The following is a 19784-nucleotide window of genomic DNA, read 5'->3' as shown; positions in this document are numbered from 1 at the left end:
GTGGGTTTTTGTGGGGCGGAGTTTAAGGCTTTCTCTTCAAAGGTCTCCATAAAGAAATTGGCCAAGGGTGGGGAAAGTGGTGAACCCATGGCTGTCCCCTCTATCTGTTTGTAGAACTTTCCTTGCCAAACGAAATAGCCTGAGTTCATTGTGAACTGAAATAGGGCTGAGATATCGGGAGGAAACTTGGCTTGGATGAGCCTCTAGGGTTTCTTTGAGTGGGACATTAGTGAATAGGGAGGAGACGTCAAAACCGACCGTTATGTCAGTGTGTTGGAGTGAGAGGTTTTCTACACTAGCTTTAAAGTGGGCTGAGTTTTTTTTGTGTGTGATGGTGTGTTGCCAGTAGTGTGAGTGTTTTGGCTAAATGTTTTGCTAATTTATATGTGGGGGAATCAAAGCCATCCACTATGGGACGTAATGGCACATTTTGTTTATGTATTTTTGGGAGCCCATATAATCGGGGGGGGGGGAGGTCTAGAGTTATAAGGTTTTAGTTTATTAGTGACTTCCACAGGCCAAGAAGTGACTTTCTTAAGGAGTCTGTGGAGAGTTCTAATCTGAGAGCTGGTAGGATTATATTCAATAGGGAGGTAAATAGTACGGTCTAGTACTAAAGCATTAAGCTTACCTTTGTAGTCCTTTTGATTGAGTAGTCTATTTCATGTCTATTCATTTTCCAAGTCAAAACATATGGTCACTCTCTCCAACTGGTGAGAGAGATGTCATCTCAGTTATTATAAACTCTTCTGATGCTGTAATTCCTCTATTACATGTTGCTTAAGACATTTTGTCCCTCAAGAATTCTAGAAATTCCATTCCCTTATTGCTACATGCATCTTCCTTCCCCAATACTGCTGTAGTTTAAATCTCCCGTAACAATCGTTCTTCTTGCACTTGCCACGCTCAACTGTCTCAACATCTCCTGGTCTTCATCCTCTGTGCTCCTTGGTCTGTAGCAACACCCCACTAAATATCCTGTCTTGCCCACTTCCATGTCACACCATATGCTTTCAAAATCATTAGTGTCACAGCCTTCCAAAGCCTCCACTCTTAGAACATAAGTTGTCACTAACCATAAGCAGTAACACCACCATGCTTTCCCTTCCTATCCTGCCAAAAAATGCTGTACCCAGCAACTTCTATTCCTGTTATTATATTCTCTTCTGTCAACCACGTCTCTGTGATCCCAATAATCTTTATCTAGGCTGATGCTATCAGTGCCACCAATTCCTCGCCCTTATTCCGAATATTCCTGGCATTGGTATAAAGCATAAAAATGCCATTGTTTCTATACCTAGCATTATCTCCTCTAGACTCCACTGGGCTCAGCACTACCTGATGTCGTCCCCCTTCTCCCAAGAACCCATTCCCACAAGAGACCACCCCTGCTACCATCCACACTGGGACACACTGACTCATTCAGGAACAGCAATCTCTCCAGATGCCTATGTCCTTTCTCATTCAAATGCAAGTGGTCTCTCACGTACAGTTCCTCTCTGCTCTCAAACGCACTCCAAGCATCTACATATTCGAATCCTCTCTCCTGACACATTCTCGCTATTATGCCATTCAATATCACCGCTCTTCTTCTCAGCTCGACATTATCATACCTAGGCAACACACACATTATCTTTCCTCTGTGTCTTCTTTTGTACAGCTTCAAGCAAGAATCTCATATCTCTCACTGCCCTATTTACACCACCACTCAAATCATTTGTTCCCACTGTCACAATCATCTCATCCACCCTTTCACCTCTCTTAATTGCAATGGCCACCCTTTCTATTGTTCCTCCTAGCAAACACTCCTCACGCATCCTATCTTGAACGCCATGGATCATTGAGTCCCCATACATTACACCTCTTACTACTGTATTCCTTGATTGCTCACATGCATCCCTCACTCTCTCTTGTAACAGTTTCTCTCTGTGCTCCCCTACTTACCTGCCTTCTTGACATCACTCTATTTCTAGTCCCTGTGCTCCCTTGCATTCCTCTCATTCCCTCTTCCTGCTGTTTCCATTCTTTCCTCTTTTATCATTCCTATATCTGACACTCATTCCCTCTTCCACTTATCCTATTCTCACCACTATCATTCATACAGCTCTCTCTCATTCCCTCTCTTCTACTGTTCCCATTCTCTCCTCTTCTATCACTCCCATAACTCCCTCTCTTATATTGTTCCTATTCTCTCTTCTACCATTCCCATAACTCTCTCAATCCCTCTCCTCTACTATTGTTCCTATTCTCTCCTCTCATTCCCATAACTCTCTCTCTCACTCCTCCCCTGATTTGCCTTGCATTCGTCTCTTCCATTTGCTTAATTTCATCTTCTACCATTCTCATAATTCTCAATTCCTCTCCTCTACTATTGTTCCTATTCTCTCCTCTTCTCTCATTCCCATAACTCTATCACTCACTCCTCCCCTGATTTGCCTTGCATTCGTCTCTTCCATTCGCTTAATTTCATGTTCTACTATTCCCATAACTCTCTCTCACCCCTCCCCTGATTTGCCTTGATTCGTCTCTTCCATTCACTTAATTTCATCTTCTACCATTCCCATAACTCTCTCAATCCCTCTCCTCTACTATTGTTCCTATTCTCTCATTCCCATAGCTCTTTCTCTCTCACTCCTCCCCTGATTCGCCTTGCATTCGTCTCTTCCATTCGCTTAATTTCATCTTTCACACTTCTCATCTCATTCCCCAGACATTCCACCTGCTCTTTCAGCTCATCTATCTCTCTCTCTCTGTAAGTCAGCCACTCTTGTTTGCCATTCATCCTCCCAATTGACTCTCCTAAAACTTCAGAATCATTCAACCTTTCTATACTCCCCACTCTTATTATTTTATTCATACTTCTCTTGCTCTCTATCATACAATAGTATGATAGAGGGCAAGAGATCTCCCATCTCTGACTCAACAAGGTCAGTTAGTCTCAACGAGGTCAGTTATAGTCATTTCTAAATCACCAAGTTCCTCCCATTGCCTGCATTTTGCATATATACGTTTTCCCCCTTCTTTCTCCTGCCACATATACAATCGTCAGGATGTATATATTTTGCAAGTCCTGTATGCTACAAAATCCTGTATGATATCGTACAAAATGGAGTCCTTAAATGGGGGGACTTGGCGATATGCTATTTGTAATTTTAACTGTCACTGCTACCATTAATTAAAACAGTGTTACTAATTAGTGTCAAAAAATAAACACTAAATAAGTATCAGGAAGTATAACTATAAGAAACAACTTCAAACAGAACATTCAAGTACACACTAGATATAAATAAATAAAACAACTAAATAATGAAAACTTATCCTTCATCTTGTCTTCCACAATTATGCATTTGATTCTGACCTCGTCTTCTCAGTAATCAAAATACACAATATCGGACAACTAACTTCAAAAAACAACCACTGACGGACACTTGTATTCCAAAAAACAATTTAGCACTACAAAAATGTAGAAAGAACGGACTATTCACCAATTAATAAGCACTTTCTTCAGCACAGCTCAACTCTCTATAAGAAAATGTTTTCTTATGTTATCTCAAATAGAATTTACCTTTGATGCCGTTTCTAAATTGTTTTTTTTTCACCAGAGGTCATGCCAGTAGAACAACCTGTGATCAAATTCATTGTTTCTTTACTCACTATGTAATAATGTAACTCAGCTTGTGTATTTGTATGTACTCCAGATGATCTTAATATGGAGATCGAAATGTCAGGAAATAAAGTTATTTATAACACGGTTGTAAAGTATATAATTTTTTTTAATGAATGCTGATCACCGTGTAACACTAAAAGGATAAGTTCTTATTCTTGCTATTTAAAGTTTTTATATATTAATAAAAATACATGAAAAAAGCACGTGTGTGTGTATAAATTTTACATAATTGGTTTTAATTAATTGGGGTACTTATAGCTGTAAAATTCTACCTTTACTCTTATGTTGTGTTAATGTTCCCCTTACCTTTCTGCCTTCCATTAATCTTTATTGCACGTACAGCTGGCTTTAATTCTGATTGTCACCAGCCATATGTCTACGATGACTTAGGGATGACTTGTTTCTATCTATAGGACTTTCCTAATGTTGATTGCTTGTTCTTCCCCTAGTTCACTCAATCCCCTCCTTCCATCTTTTCTTGTCATCTCCTTTTCACAATTTATTTTCTGTTCTATTTCATGGCTAACCTCTGGGTTTTGTGATGCGTGATCAGGGCACTTAGTTGGGTTGTACTCTACTCCATAAAGAAATTTTGCTGTTCTCGAAGTCACAGGAAAAAACTGATATCTCTAAGAAATCCAAGCCAAGAATTATCGGGAAGTTTGAATTTAGTCTCGGGGGAGAATAATACTTGAAACATAGTTATGTTGAGCACCACTTACCATTTTGTGGTGTGCATATTTTAGTCTCAGAATTTCCTGAATAATCATTCCTGAACATCAAACTGAACAATGTTATCAGAAATAAGAGATGTCATGGTCATATTTTAACAAAATATGACCATACCATCACTGATACCTGAGATCCCATATCCAGCAGAATCTCACAGGATGCCAGCTCAACCAGACCTTGTATGACTGTTTAAGGGCTTGTTAGATTTCATCTCATTATTATTAACTTGACTGCACGAGTTGCAAAATGATTTTTGAGAGTTGCCACCAGCTAGAATGATTGAGTCGAATATTGTTCCTTCAAAAGTGTAAATTTTTTTCGTTTATAACAATTTCTTGCTATGTGCCCATCTTTCTTACAGTTGTAGCATTAGGGGGCTTCTTTCTTGTATCTTTTCTCCACTTATTTCGTCAGATGATTTGTTAAGAGAACTGCTTAATTTAAGTTCTTCCAATAATATAAATATTTTCTCTTGCCCTTCTATTATTAGCTTTTGTTGTCTTTCTACTTCCTGCCTAATAGTTTTTCAGAGATTCCAAATCTAGAGCATCAGTTGACCCAGGCTTTGATTTTACCTTTGCATCAACAGGCTTGTTGTGATAAGAGTTTTCAATGCACCTCTTGCTTCATTTTTAGTGAACTTATCCAATTTTCTATTTCATTTCTAGCTTTATTTTTGATACCTGCAATGACACTAATTTCTTCCAAAGAGTACACCTGCTTAGGAGCAGAGGAAAGATTGTCTCCAAGTCTTTCCTCCCTTTCCCTTAATCTTCTTATAAGCTACCTCCTTTAATTCATCTCTTAAATCTAGTCTAAATTGATGAAATACTGACAGTCTAGGTGAGATTTTTCATCCCTTGATACACTTAAACAACTAACTAAGTTCAAAAGCCTATAATAGTCCCACATGCTCTTTGTTCCATTAAACATTTATGTAGCTTCCACAAGTTTGGACTTGCATCTCTTACCTTGGACTATTCTGCTAATAATGCAGCTTTAAATTTTGCATATTCCAGTATGTCTCAAGGTAGGCAAAGAATTCACTAAGTTCTTGGCCTTTCCTATCAATTTCTTCCTAAGAAGGATTAGTAGCTGAAAGTCTGACTATTTTCCTACCCTTTAAACTCTTTTACAAAGCTAATATAAGATTATTTTCATGATCCTCTCCTGAAAACAGATTTACAAGGTGTGGGCTAACACTCCTAAAAATTTTTTTAGGACTGTTAACCCACATTTTCCCATTATGTTTGAACATACTAAATTATCAGTCAGTTTCTACAATCATGATTACTTAAAATTTTTGAATTACCTTTTTACAACACACTAAACTTGATGTCAAAACTATCTCAATCCACTATTGTAAAGTTGCACAGAATAAAAGTTTTTACCTTTATCTAACTTTATCACTTATGCTGTATTAATTCTCCCCTCCTTTTCTGCCTTGCCTTAATCTTTATCTCATATATGGCTGGCTTTAATTCTGATTGCCACTAGCCATACGTCTAAGACTTATCCAGTCTCTTATGCTCTAGTCTCACAAAATTTATTTTTTTAGACTGCACTTCTGAGATTGAGGGATTGGAATGTGGACTACAGGCTGTGCAGGGACTCGTAACCTTAACTGAATCTCATTTTCATATTCAACACTAGGTTAGTCGTGGCAATTTTTTGCTAGCACACAGGTCCATAATTTTTTTTGGAGATAGTGCATTGACAAGTTTCAGATCAATGTTGTTTACAAGTCTTATATTATAACTAAGAAAAGCATATACAGTTGAAACAATTAGTTATAGTTCACTTCCTTAGCCTTTCTAAATCTTGCTTGAAAGCTATCTTAGGGCTAAAGCATTACACTAATGAGGAATGAAGGATGATCTCAGACATTTTGAGGCTAACCTTCTGACAATATTATACTCTACTAAGAACTTATTGCATACCTTCTCACAGTTACAGACCATCCTTCACAAACAGTCCTTTGTACTAAGCAAAATTCCGTTAGCATATCTCATTCTTCTGTCTTGATTATAAAGTTTCTCTTACTTGCTAGGATTTTATGGTGGTTCAATGAGAGTTAAGAGGGATGCCCCCTTTTTCTTGGTAGATGACTGGAAGCCTTACTATTGAGATAATTCCTGAGATCTGGACTTCATTGGCAAAGCCTTTCTTTTGGTTCCCAGCCACAGGTGTTGGTGGTTGCTGAGAGCCTAGCAACTTCTGTACTTGGGAACTTCTGAACACTTGGGAACCCCCTTCCCTACTCACCAGGTCACTTAAATATCCTTTTCTATTCTTTGTCTTTACTTGCATTTTTCGTGCTTACCCTCAGGCCTGTCAACGTCACTTTCTTGCGCCTTTCCCAAAGTCTTTGTTCGTGATGATCTTTAACCTTTGCCAGTCTCTGCGACTCTTCCCTTCAGGACTTTTCTTTTGTTCTTCACTAATCCAGGCAACCTTTCTGCTGACTCATTACTTAATGATTCTTTTTCTTTTTGTTGAGCACAATTATTTTATAAGTAATATCAAACCATACATATATTATAACTATTTTTTATATATATATACTTTACATCAACTTTTAATTGCATCTTATGTATTTTCCTGACTTAAGATGCTTGTAAAATCGAGCATGGTAAGTTAGATAACTTATGCAAGATTTTACATAACCTTTAAAGGAATGCAGAGAACAGACCTGGGCTTCTGACCTAATGTCAAATCCTCACCTTCTCATGGTGCACCCTGTTAGGTATCTACCTGGATACTGAACAAACAAGGATTGGTTGGCAATTTGGGATTTAGCAGACCAAATTATATTCTTATTGCCTTAAACCACAATATAAAATGATACTATAACATGACAGATTTTCATGCCAGCTGGGGAATTGCCCGGTTAAACAAGGCTGCAGTTGTTTTTGCCAGGGTGAATAGCAAAAAGTCAGTTACTAGAACAAATATTAAAACACTCCAACCCAACATCACCAGAGTTAAAGATTGATACTCTCAACATAGAAGCCTGAATGGCAAAGAAATGGAACTAGCTGAGGAATTGGAGAAGTAACAACATAATGTTACTTCTCCAATTCCTGGACAATGAGATTTACTTGTGCCTATGGTCCCACAGAAGGTTCTGTTAAGGTAGAATTGGAGAAATTCCGCTTGGTGTCGCACTGATTAGATCTTCGGCTTGTCAAGATCTCCTGAAAAGATTAGTAGTATTTTGTGTTAACATTAGATATTTTACTAGAATTTTAAGTAGTATTGTTTGCTTTTTGTTTCTTGGTGTGTCTGTGCAATTTTTGCGTGTTTTCTGTTCTTTTAATTATTATTTTTAAGAAAAGATAGCGTACACATGGCACCGATAAAGAAAAAAATGGCGGACAGGTCGCCATCTTTGTTTAAGAGTTTTGATGTTAACGAATTTATGCAATGTGCTGTCTGTGAGATGTATGCCTTGCGAAGAGTGGTGGGAGTCTGGTTAGAAAGTGATAGTGGAGTTAATATATGTAGAAAGTGTAAAGAGAATGAGGACTTCAAGCGTGTTTCGTGTGTCGAGAGTGATATTGTTAACGATAATCAGAATGTAGAAAATGGCGGTGTGCTAGAGAATTGCGTGGTAGTGCCAGATAGGTGTGAGAGCATCGCTGAAAGTGTAAATGAAGGTAGAAACACAAAGAATGGATGATTTGATTGATAATGAAAATGGTGAGATAAATGCGAGTAGCGAAATTGCCCGTTTGAATGGTGCAATACACAGAGCTAAAAGACAACTGGAGCGTATGGAAAAATGTGTGTTGAACGTGCCGACAAATAACCAGCGGAAGTCTGTGATAGCAAATAATAGAATGTTCGTAAACGTCAATAAAATGAAGGAGCGAGTGCTGTATTGGGATTCTCTGTTAAGAGGCGTAATAATTGAGAGTTTAACGAAGTCGTACCAGCCGGGTGCGAACATATAGGACGTCAGCGAATCTATTCGACTGCAAAAACAGAGGGTGAAAGAGATGATAATTGTGGCAGGAACAAGTGATTTGAAAGAGAACAAAATGGAAATGATAGAGGATGTGAGGGAGTTGTTTGAGGTAGCAAAAGCAAAGAGAGAGAGTTAGGATGGCGAGTATCTTACCGCGGTATGACAGCGAAGTGTTTAGGAGGGCCATAATTGCCAATGACTTTATGCATGTGTTATGCATGGAGAGTGGTGTGGAATTTGTGGATGTGTGGAATGAGTTTGATGGGTGAAAGGACTTATATAAGATGGATGGGTTCCATTTGAATGGAGTTGGTGGTACGGAGACTTGAAAGAGTGTTGATGAATGATGTGGAAGTGGATGTACAGACTCAGGGAAACTAATTTATTATGGGGGGAGTAGATATGCAGACTTTAGGGGGGCAGTTAAGTGTATGAATGAGTATATTATGCCCGAGCGAGTACGACGGACAACAAATCAGAATGGGATAGTTAGTATAAGGCATCAAAGTAGGGATGGGACAAATGGGCTTCTGCGATTCATGTACACTAATGCCAGGAGTATTAGGAACAAGAAGGAAGAGTTTTTAGCCATAGTTGGCACTTCCAGGCCACAGGTTGTCGGTATTAGTGAAACATGGCTGACAGAAGATGATAAAGCTAGTGAGATTGAATGCGACGGGCATAGCATGTTCAGGAGTGACGGGGTGAATAAAAAGTGGGAGGAGTGTTATTGATGATAGCTGATGAGCTTCAGCCAAGGAGTATAGAAGTTGAACTGTAGGATGGGGAAAAAAGCACATTTGAGGCTGTTTGGTGTGAGATAGAATCTCACAAAATATACAATTGGGTGCTGCTATAGACTGGGTGATGGAGTAGATGGTGGGGATAGTATGCATAAGCAAATAGAAGAAATGAGTGAAAGGAGGGTAATTATTATGGGTGATTTCAATTATGGTAACATTGACTGGAAAGAGGAGAGGGCACATGGGAGGAAGGAACTGGATTTTATGCAGTTATTAAGGGACAACTATCTACAGCAACATGTATTGGAAAATACCAGGGGGCAGAGAGTGCTGGACCTAGTAATTGCAACCGAGAATGTGGCTGTAACGAACATGGCCATGTTGCCACCAATTGGTGAGAGTGACCATAAGGTCATGACTTGGGAGGTGGCTAAAGGAGTCGAATTTACAATTAAGACGGTACATGTGGAATTACCGGGCTGGTAAGTATGACGAGCTTAGGTGTGTGCTTGGCTCAATGCCATGGCATGTAAAACTGCAAGGGCTGGATGTTGATAGTGCATGGGAGGTGGTTAAGAACTGTTTGCAGGAGGCAATGGTTGACTGTATACCAAGAGTCCGAATAATAAATCAAGTAGAGGTTAAATGGATGAATAACACTATTAAGCTTGAGCTGCAAAAAAAGAAACAATTGTGGAGGGAATTTAAGGAGAAGGGTGACCATCAGGTGCAGGAACAGTATAAAGCTCAGGCCAGGATGGCAACAAGGGTGGTAAGAAAAGCAAAAGCAGATTACGAAAGGAAATTGGCCACGCAGGCTAAAGAGAATCCCAAACAGTTTTTTCAATATGTTGCAAGTAAAAGGAAAAATGCTCATGGTAGAATGATCTTAAAAAATGCTGAGGGTAGGGAGGTAACCGAATCAGTCGATATTGTGGAATTACTGAGCGAGCACTTTGCAAGAGTGTATCATCCAGGTGGTGACTTTGTAGGAATGGAAGAACCAACAGCTTATACTGGAATGATGTTATATTGTGATGAATGAAGTAGAGGTAACTGGTCTATTACAGAACTTCAATGTCAATACATCTGTGGGATTGGATGGCATACCAGCTCGTGTCATACGTGAAGCGGCCAAAGAATTGTCAGTGCCCTTGACCATTTTGTTTAATTTGAGCCTCAGGACTGGGTCAGTCCCAAGGGGGTGGAAAGAGGGGAAAATAGTTCCACTGCACAAAGGTGGTTCCAAGGCTGCTGTTGAAAATTACCGGCCAATCAGCATAACAGGAATCATTATCAAAGTCTTAGAGAAAATAGTCAAGAGGAAAATACAAGATTGGATAGAAGAAAATGGGATACTGTATCGGGGACAGCATGGTTTTGTGAAGGGTTGGTCATGCCTCAGTAACTTGCTCACGCATTATAACACAGTGACGACTGAACTGGATAAGGGTAATGGGTTTACAGTGATTCTACTGGACCTTGCTAAGGCCTTTGACAGGATACCACATGAAATTCTAATCAGTAAATTGCAGCATATGGGAATGGAGATAGGGTTGGTGAGATGGATAGGAGGGTGGTTGATGGAGAGATATCAGAGAGTGGTTTACTCAGGAGTAGTCCACAAGACGGCCTGTGACTAGTGGTGTGCCACAAGGATCTGTTCTTGGACCATTGCTGTTTAATTTGTTCATAAATGATATAGGAAAGGATCTGAGAGGAACAGTTCATTTGTTTGCGGATGATGCGAAGTTGGGTAGAGCAATAGTGAATGCAGATGACGTCAAAATTTTGCAGGATGATTTGGATAGATTGGAGGTCTGGGCTAAGGAGAATGGATGTCAATTTAATGTGGCAAAATGTAAGGTTATGCATTTTGGGGTGAAAAGATTGGCGGCAGTTTACTGCATTGGTGGAACCGTGCTCCAGGAAATTGATGAGGCACGTGATTTAGGAGTGTTGGTGGATAAGGAAATGAAATTTAGGGGACACATTGCAAAAGTGGCCAAATCACCCCCACAAATCACTTGGTTGCTGAAGAATACGTTGACAAGCAGAGACAAGCAAGTTATTGTTCCTCTATATCGAGCCTTGATAAGACCCCATCTCGAATACTGTGCCCAGATTTGGTCATCTAGGTTTCTTCTTGATGGGGAGGAGGTGGAGAGGATCCAGAGGCGAGTGATCAAGATGATAGCAGGTCTGTGGAATGAACCTTATGAGAACAGGTTGAGGATTTGTGGGTTGCAAAAATTGGTTGATAGGTGGAGGAGGGGAGATATGATTGAGACATTCAAATTACTGAAGGGTTTCTATAAAATTAATTCAGAAGATATTTTTGAGAACAGGGCTGGTTGTGGGAGGACTAGGGGACATCCATGGAAACTGGGCAAAAGTGTGGTTAGTAAAGGTGTTAGAGCTGGGTTCTTTACTTTTAGAGTAGTGAATGAGTGGAATGCGCTCCCTGAGTCTGTGGTGGATGCTGTGACAGTGAATGAGTTTAAGCTGAGGTATGATAGATACTGTATGAATGTCGAATAGTTGTGATGATTATGATTTGCGGCCTCCCTCGATGAGTCTGACTCCCTGGAGTTGCCCGTAGTAATAATAGGAGTGACTGAAACAAAAAAGATACTCATGAGATTTTTCTGAGTAATAAATACAAAATGTTATTTTCAGGCAATGACAAAGGAAAAGGAGTAGTTACAATATTCAACAATAAATGAGTCTAATCTCCTTGAATGGCAGTCAATATCAAATAGTGATATGGGCAAATATCAGAATGGTTAACTGGACAATGAGATTTACTTGTGCCTACAGAAGGTTCTGTTAAGGTAGAATTGGAGAAATTTTTGAGGCTTTAGAGAAAGCAACTTACACAACGAAAAATGAAAAGTTGGTCCTTGTTAGGGATCTAAATAAATAGAGTAGGAAATTATGACATACAAAAATATTTTGGGAAAATTTGCAGAAAACAAAGCTAATAATGATAAATATTTGTTGGATTTCTGCTCAGGACATGGACTGGTTATTACTAATACCATATTCCAACATAAAAATGCACAAATTCACATGGAGAGAAGAGACGAGGAATAATGACTAAATCCATTGTGTATAGAGGATTTGAAATTGAAAGTGATCACCATTTAGTTTTGAGCAAGATAAAATTGAATTTCATATTGAAAAGAACATGTAAGAAAGTTTCAGGGCAAATTTTTCTTGAATAAACATTATTCAAGAAAAAATGAAAGAGTTTGAGACAGGAACCAAACCTTGGAGATTCAGTGTCAAGCTCTGAAGAAAACATTGATTCAGCCAGAGAAGCATGTGGTGAGGTTGTCTGCAAGGATAGAAAAATCAGAACTCCATGGTGGACTTCAGAAGTTAGAGGCAGTGAAGGAAAATAAGAAAGCACATTGAAAGTTCCTGCAAATAAGTCAGCTTGTACTCTTAAGAAATCAAAACACTGTAAAACTAGCTAAACAAAAGTCATGGGAAAACTTAGGTAAGAATATCGAAAATAAATATCAAGGTGCTAAGAAATTCTGGAGGTTGTTGGAAAAAAGCTCAGAAATGGAAGAAAGCGTGCCACAAAAGGAATTAGAGATGATAAAGGTGACATAAGCTGGAGAAAAAGATATCCATGTTTGGAGTAATTACTTTGAAAAATTGCTAAATGAAACAAGCAGTGACAGCACAATGGTAAAAAAAAACATTCATCAGACATGCAATCAGGAATACTTATCCTTACTTGAAGTAGAAAAAAATGTGGAAAGGCAGCTGGTATATTTCTTCTCTATTTACATCTCTGTAGTTGAGCATTTCTTCAGAAATGCTCAACTACAGAGATGTAAAAGTTTTACAGTGGTTGCACTGCATAGTTCAGAAGGCCTGAACAGAGGGATGAATTCCTGATTGGAGTAGAGCTTTCATAGTACCCATATACAAAAAAGGAAATAACACTGAATGAGAATTATAGAGGTATTTCCCTCAGTGTTCCTCATAAGCTTTATGAAAGTATACTTGGCAAATGGTTGAGAAGAATTGTGGAAAGGAAGCTTGGTGAAGAACAAGCTGGATTCAGGACAAATAGAGGCTGTCAGTATCAGATTTTCACTTTGCAACTAATAGTTTAGAAATCATGGGGGATATAAAGATCCGTTTGTTTTGCAGATCTGAAAAAGCATACAGGGTGCCAAAAGAGAAGCTATTCAAAACACTACAGTTGTATGGTGTCAATGGGACATTATATCAAGCAATACTTAGTCTTTGAGTTGTAAGTCAACAGTTAGAATTGAAGGAAGTACAGGAAGATGGTTTAATGTTGTACAAGGATGTACATTATCCTGTCTGTTATTCATTATCTATGTGGATCACATTATGAAGAAAAGTGGTATTCAACCTGATATCAAAATTGGAAATGTTAATCTTAGTTCTTTATGCAGACAATGTTATACTAAATAAATCTGCTACAAATCTGCAAGATTCCATGACTGAATTGAATAACTGTTGTAATAAATTTTGTATGAAAATGAGCAAGATAAAAACAATGAAAATAGGCATAAGCATTGAGTCAACTGCATTGTGAATGTTGAACCTATAGAACAAGTAAAACATTTCAGCTACTTAGGCATGATTTTTAGTTGAAGATATTAAATTAAAAATGGAAATAGACAACAGAATCAACAAAGCTTGTATACAACCTTTGCACAGGTGGGAAGTCAACTGAATAAATTTAGATGGAATAAGAGAGAAATTAGTCAAAACACTAAATTAGCTGTATACAAGACTGTGTTAAAATAGATTTTAACTTATGGATCCCCATGTGGGGACACCTGTAATCCCCATCGGGCGCGTCCCCTGGTGGTGGATCGGGAATGCTCTTCATAGTTTACTATGAAGGGTAGGAGGGAAATAAAATACCTCCCGCGGACCAACAGGATAGCACTTCCCTCGTAGCCAGTCTGGGGGCTTTGAAGGTGGCAGCCCCCACCACCAGACTCGGATGCTGAAGGCTTTACCCCTGCACACCTTAAAATTTCGCTCATTAAAAGAAATAACAAAGAGATAGCCGAACTGCCTAAATGGTTAACGACAAAGCAAGGAAAACGGTACATGTGATATGGAACGTTAAAAGTCTACATGGAAAAGAAAACGAATTAATTAATGAATTTAAAAAATCAAGATTAGATTTGCTAGCAGTCACAGAAACAAAAAAAAGAAAGGTCAAGGTTTGCCAGAAAATGAAAGATGGGTATATACTTTTCTATTCTAACCCAAGAGAATGGGGAAAACAAGGGGTAGCTTGCATAATTAAACCAGATCTCAAAGAATATATTACTAAATGGCAACTAATAAACGAAAGGTTGTTGACAATCGCTATAGATTTTAAATCAGACAACCAAGTATTCACTGTAATTGTTGCATATGGCCCAAACGATAATGCCAATAAATAAATTAAAAATGAATTCTTCAATCTCTTACAAAAAAACAATTGAAGTTCAAGGGCATATTATACTACTAGGAGACCTTAATGGCCAGGTAGGGAATCAAGTAGACGAAGAAATGAAACAAGTGTTGGGATCACAAGGAGAAATAACCCAGAATAATAATGGAGAGAGAATAATAAATCTTTGCCTTACAAATAATTTAGTAATAGCGAATACTATGTTCAAGCACCAGGGAAGAGCCCAATAGAAACGAAAAATCTATAATCGACTACACCATCATAAGCAGATCGTACTGGAAGTATACAAAAAATGCAAGAGTCTATGGAGGTCCTGAAAGAGGCAGTGACCACTACTTATTAGTATTGGAAACAATCCATAAAATAAAAGTTGAAAAATGTAGAAAAAGTAGCAAGGAAATAAATGTTAAGATAAAGAACTACAAACTAAAGAAAAAAGAAACAGCTATTGAGTATAAAAGTAAATAAAAGAGAAGATGAAAGAAGCAGAAAAAGAGATGGAGACCAAGATGTAGAAAACCTATGGTACAGGTTCAAAACACTGTTTCTAGAAACAAGCAAAGAAATTTGTGGTGTATCATTAAATAATAAACAGAAGAAACATAAAGCACCCTGGTGGACTGAAGAACTAAAAGAAGAAATTAAAAAGAAAAAGCAATTATGGAAGAGATATATAACATCAAAGCTGCAGGTTGATAGAGAACTATACAACAACCAAAGAAATAAAGTTAAAACCTTAGGGAAAGCAGAGAAAAGAAAATGCTGGGAAGATTTCGGACATACTTTAGAACAAAATTTTAAAGGAAACCAAAAACTCTTCTATAATGTTTTAAGAAGAATGAGGTCAGAGAAAGAATGCCCCATAAAGTTTATCAAAAATAAGGATGGAAAGTTAGTCACAAATTCTGAAGACATCATGGAAAGATGGAAACAGTACTTTCAAGAATTAATGGAAGATGCAGGACATGGAAAAAATAAAACCCTAAGAGCAAGATACACAAGCAAAATAGAAGATCAAGAGCAAAGAAATTCATGCAAATGAACTGTTAGCAGCAATAAATAAAATAAAACTGGGCAAATCAGCAGGCCATGACCAAATAACACCAGAAATGGTAAAGAATTTAGGAATGAAAGCCATAAAATTTCTTTTACACCTATTCAATGTTGTATGGAAAAAAGAAAATTATTCCCAAAGACTGGGAAGTAGCTATAATAATCCCTATATTTAAGAAAGGAGACAACCACAAATGTGAAAACAATAGAGGAATTTTGCTTTTAAGTGTTCCAGGAAAATTATATACCTGCATTTTAGAAGGGAGGCTTAAGAATCAAATGGAGGACACGCTGGATGAAATGCAATATGGCTTTCAAAAAAATAGAAGCACACAGGATCTTATCTTCAGTCTTAGACAAATATCAGAGAAAACATTAGAATATGGAAAAGAACTACATTCATCTTTTATAGATTTTGAAAAGGCCTTTGACCAAGTTCCCAGACACTTAATATGGCAAACATTAAAGAAAAACAAGATAACTGTATAGCAGCCATACAAAGCCTCTACAAAAGTAATACAAATTATGTAAGAACCTGTAATAATAGATCAAAAGAATTTGAAACAAATCTAGGAGTGAGGCAAAGTATCCTCAGCCCTCTTCTCTTCATCATAGTAATGGATGAAATTTTAAACGCATGCCAAACAAAAAAACAAAGTTCCACTTAGGAAACTGAAAGAAACCAGGATTTCCCATATGGCTTTTGCAGATGTAGTGATTCTAGCAAATACAGCTGAAGATCTGCAGTACAATATCGACATTTGCTATGAAGAAACAAAGAAAAAGAATATGACCATAAATAAAACTAAAACAATGGTCAAATCTAAAAACCAACAAAAACACATAATAAAAATAGAGAATTGCCAACTGGAACAAGTCCGCTCCTTTAAATACTTGGGATCATATATTCAAGATGGTAGACTAGACAAAAAAATTAACAGGATAAGAGGGGAAACAAAGCTATTCTATGCAATGAAAGGCCCACTCCTAGATAAGAAGTCACCCAAAATGGCAGTGTACCGTTCAGTGTTTCTACCAACATTAACATACAGTTGCGAGTCTTGGTGTTTAACAACAGGAAACACAAACTACAAACAATTGAAATGAAATATCTCAGGAAAGTGGCACAAAAAACAAGACCAGACTGAATAAGAAATCAAACCATAAGAGACAGCCTTCAAGTTGCACCTCTGAATCAATTCATAACACAAGTCCAAATGAGATGGTTTGGACATCTCAATCGAATGGAAGAAGGAAGAATAGCAAAAACTGTATACGAAAGCCAGAAAATAGGAAAAAGAAACATAGGCAGACCCAGGAAAGGTTGGCAAAAGGAAATTAAAGAAATATTGGAAAAGAAGGGAATTAACTGGAAAGAAGCAAAACAACAAACCTTGGACAGGACGGCATGGAAATCTCTTTGGCAAAATCTTGACTCTTAAAAGCATAACAGATCATAGACGAAGAACTAATGGATCTGAGAGCTGGATTAGAAATAAAACACTTGACTAATGACTAGACTGCAGATTTGACAGTTCTGAGAAAGAATTAGGAGCATGAACAGAATGGCATAAATGGCAATATCATATTAAAAACAAGCATATTAGGAAAGAATTGGAGATTATTAGCATCTAGGAATCGCATCAAGATTATTAGCATCATGTTAGCACAGCTAATCTTAGGTGGTGTGATCACTTAAAGAGGAACAGGAAAGCTTAGCAAAACAAGTGTTCTTTGACAGGTTGGCAAGAAAAAGACCCAGAGGAAACAAAGATAGGTGGATTGATACAGTAAAAAGTGCCTTTTAGAAGATGAATATAAGATCTGATAATGTTGGAGTCTTGACAATAACAGATTGATTTGGTAGAAAATTGTAGATAGGAAGTTAATGATGTAAGTTTTTCATCTAGTATTATCATATCTCTGCTGGCCTAGTTGGCAGAGTGGTTAGTATGTCTGCTCTCCAGCCTAAAGGCTTCAGTTCCGAATCCTACTATGGGCATGGATGTTTGTAATTGTATGTGAAAATACTAGTGGTGGGTGGGTGGTAGATGGCATTGGTGTGGTTGGTGGATTGTAGTGAAGACAGTTGTAGAGTAAGTGCCCTCCCTCGATGAGTCTTTGAATTCCCTAGAGGTGTTAGTAATAATATCCTGTACACCCCTTGAGGATACATGTTACTAATTTGATTATTAATTTGATATAAAAGATTTTTAGCAATTTGTCAGTAAAAAGTTTCCAAACTGTTTAATACATTAGTTTTTATAAGTTAAACTAAATGCAGTTTAGGAGTAGATTGTCATTTTGACAATTCACAAGTTTTTAATAGTAACTTTTATTTTTAGGTGGCACTGGCTATTTTTGCTGTATATGTACATGTTAATCCTAAAAGTGACTTTGATGCCCAGAAAGTATTTGTCTCTTTCTGTATCTTTAATGTATTGGCTTTTCCTCTGGGTCTTTTGCCAGGTTTATTAGGCAGAATAGCACAGGTCAGTATTTCATATTTTGTTTCTTATAATTAAGTTTTTAAGTAGATATTCTCTTGATATAATTTTCTCTGTTAAACTCCTAAGGTTTTAATGGAATAAATACAACATATATAAACATGTTTAATCATTTACTTAAATATAAAGAGCTAATAAGCTTCATTTCGGCGATATAAACATTATTTAAATTAAGGGGATATTAAATCCCACATTGTTTTAAAACCGAATAAGAAACTCAAAGATTGGAATCAGAGTTTCATGCCGATATAGAAAACTATAAAGTATCGGCGACACTAGCGTTAGCTAATGCAAGTGACCCTAGTACGTAGTACAATACCAGACTGTTTTTACATTATGGAAAATACCTAAGAATAGTGATCAGAACTTCACCACCTTTGCTACGAGTTGTCCGGTATTGTACTATGTACTAGGGTCACTTGCATTGGCTAATGCTAGTGTCGCCAATACTTCATAGTTTTCTATATTGGCACGAAACTCTAATTCCAATCTTTGAGCTTCTTATTCGGTTTTAAAACAATGTGAGATTTAATATCCCCTTAATTTAAATAATGTTTAATCATATTTTTCTGTCACTGAGAACCAGGGAAACGATATTAAAATTGCACAAAATAAATGGCTTTACAAGTTTAAATATAACCACATTGAGATTAGGTTGGTTTTAAATCTGCTGCTGATTTTTTTAAAAAAAATTCAGGTTTATATAGCACAAGTTTTCCAATTTGATTCTGTGCAAGGCTTTTCTTTAGAAAAGAGATAATTGGCTGATGTAAAGATTCTGCAAGACAATTTAAATACTGAAATTGGGCATAGGATAATGGTTATCATTTTAACATGTTGAAGTAACATGTGCTTTTTTGAAAGATTACAAGCAGTGCATTACATTGGCAAACTTGAACTTCAGGAAATTCAAGAGGATAGGAATTTGGGAGTAATAATTGGAATATTAGAAAAATTGGAGAAGAGGTGTTTGGTATAACATCAGGAAAGGAACCACCAGAGGATAAGGAGGCATGGTGGTGGAATGAGGAAGTGCAGGTGGAGATAAAGGGAAAAAAAAGCATGGCTACTGCTGACATTGCTCTCAGGGTCATTGGGATATGCAAGCCCACACACCAAGGTGAAGACACCATTGGAAGGGGGAATTGTCTTAAATCAGTTAATGATCTGTGTAGGTGTTATGAAGACTAAGTATGTCTAAATGAAGTCTAGCAAATGAAAAAAAAATTGAATCCAAAAAGTACTATATAAATGCATAGTTTTTTAATTTGTTTCCCTTCATTTTATAGGATATGCTAAATCTGATTCTCACTGATACCATAGATTATTCGATTAAGGTGAATTCATTGTATTTTTCAGTTACCTAGCTACTCGATTAATTAGAAAATTTTTCTTTCCAATTATGTATATTATTTCTGGGAAAACTCCCATGTTACTCCTCTTAATAAACTATTATAATTACAGATATTTTGCCTGCTTCAGTTTAGGAGTGCCCCTGTTTAAATGTCATTGGCTATTTACTCATGGATTCTTAGGGCATTGTAGATATAAATTTACCAAAAAGTATATGTAGCATAAGGAAGAGAAATTTACACATACCTTTTTCTGGGTGTTGTGGCTTTTCCCAGACACCCAAAAAAGGTAT

At 37.3% G+C, this 19784-nt stretch overlaps 1 protein-coding gene across 3 annotated transcripts in view; it reads left to right on the top strand.

Moving 5' to 3' along the window:
• LOC150099944 (multidrug resistance-associated protein 1-like) overlaps positions 1–19784 on the top strand; it is a 491400-nt gene that overhangs the window by 230856 nt on the left and 240760 nt on the right. For all 3 annotated transcript variants that reach the window (XM_090403119.1, XM_090403117.1, XM_090403118.1), the window contains one exon: positions 17978–18124. In XM_090403119.1, the coding sequence (XP_090259245.1) occupies positions 17978–18124 (147 nt within the window). The remainder of the gene's footprint in view (positions 1–17977; positions 18125–19784) is intronic.

Source organism: Typopeltis vanoorti, chromosome 13 (assembly GCF_054136105.1).
Source record: "Typopeltis vanoorti isolate ZY-2024b chromosome 13, IOZ_Tvanoo_1.0, whole genome shotgun sequence".
NCBI classification, from domain to species: Eukaryota; Metazoa; Arthropoda; class Arachnida; order Uropygi; family Thelyphonidae; genus Typopeltis; species Typopeltis vanoorti.
Note: the sequence above shows the minus strand (reverse complement) of the source record. Positions and strands in the feature narration are given on the sequence as shown.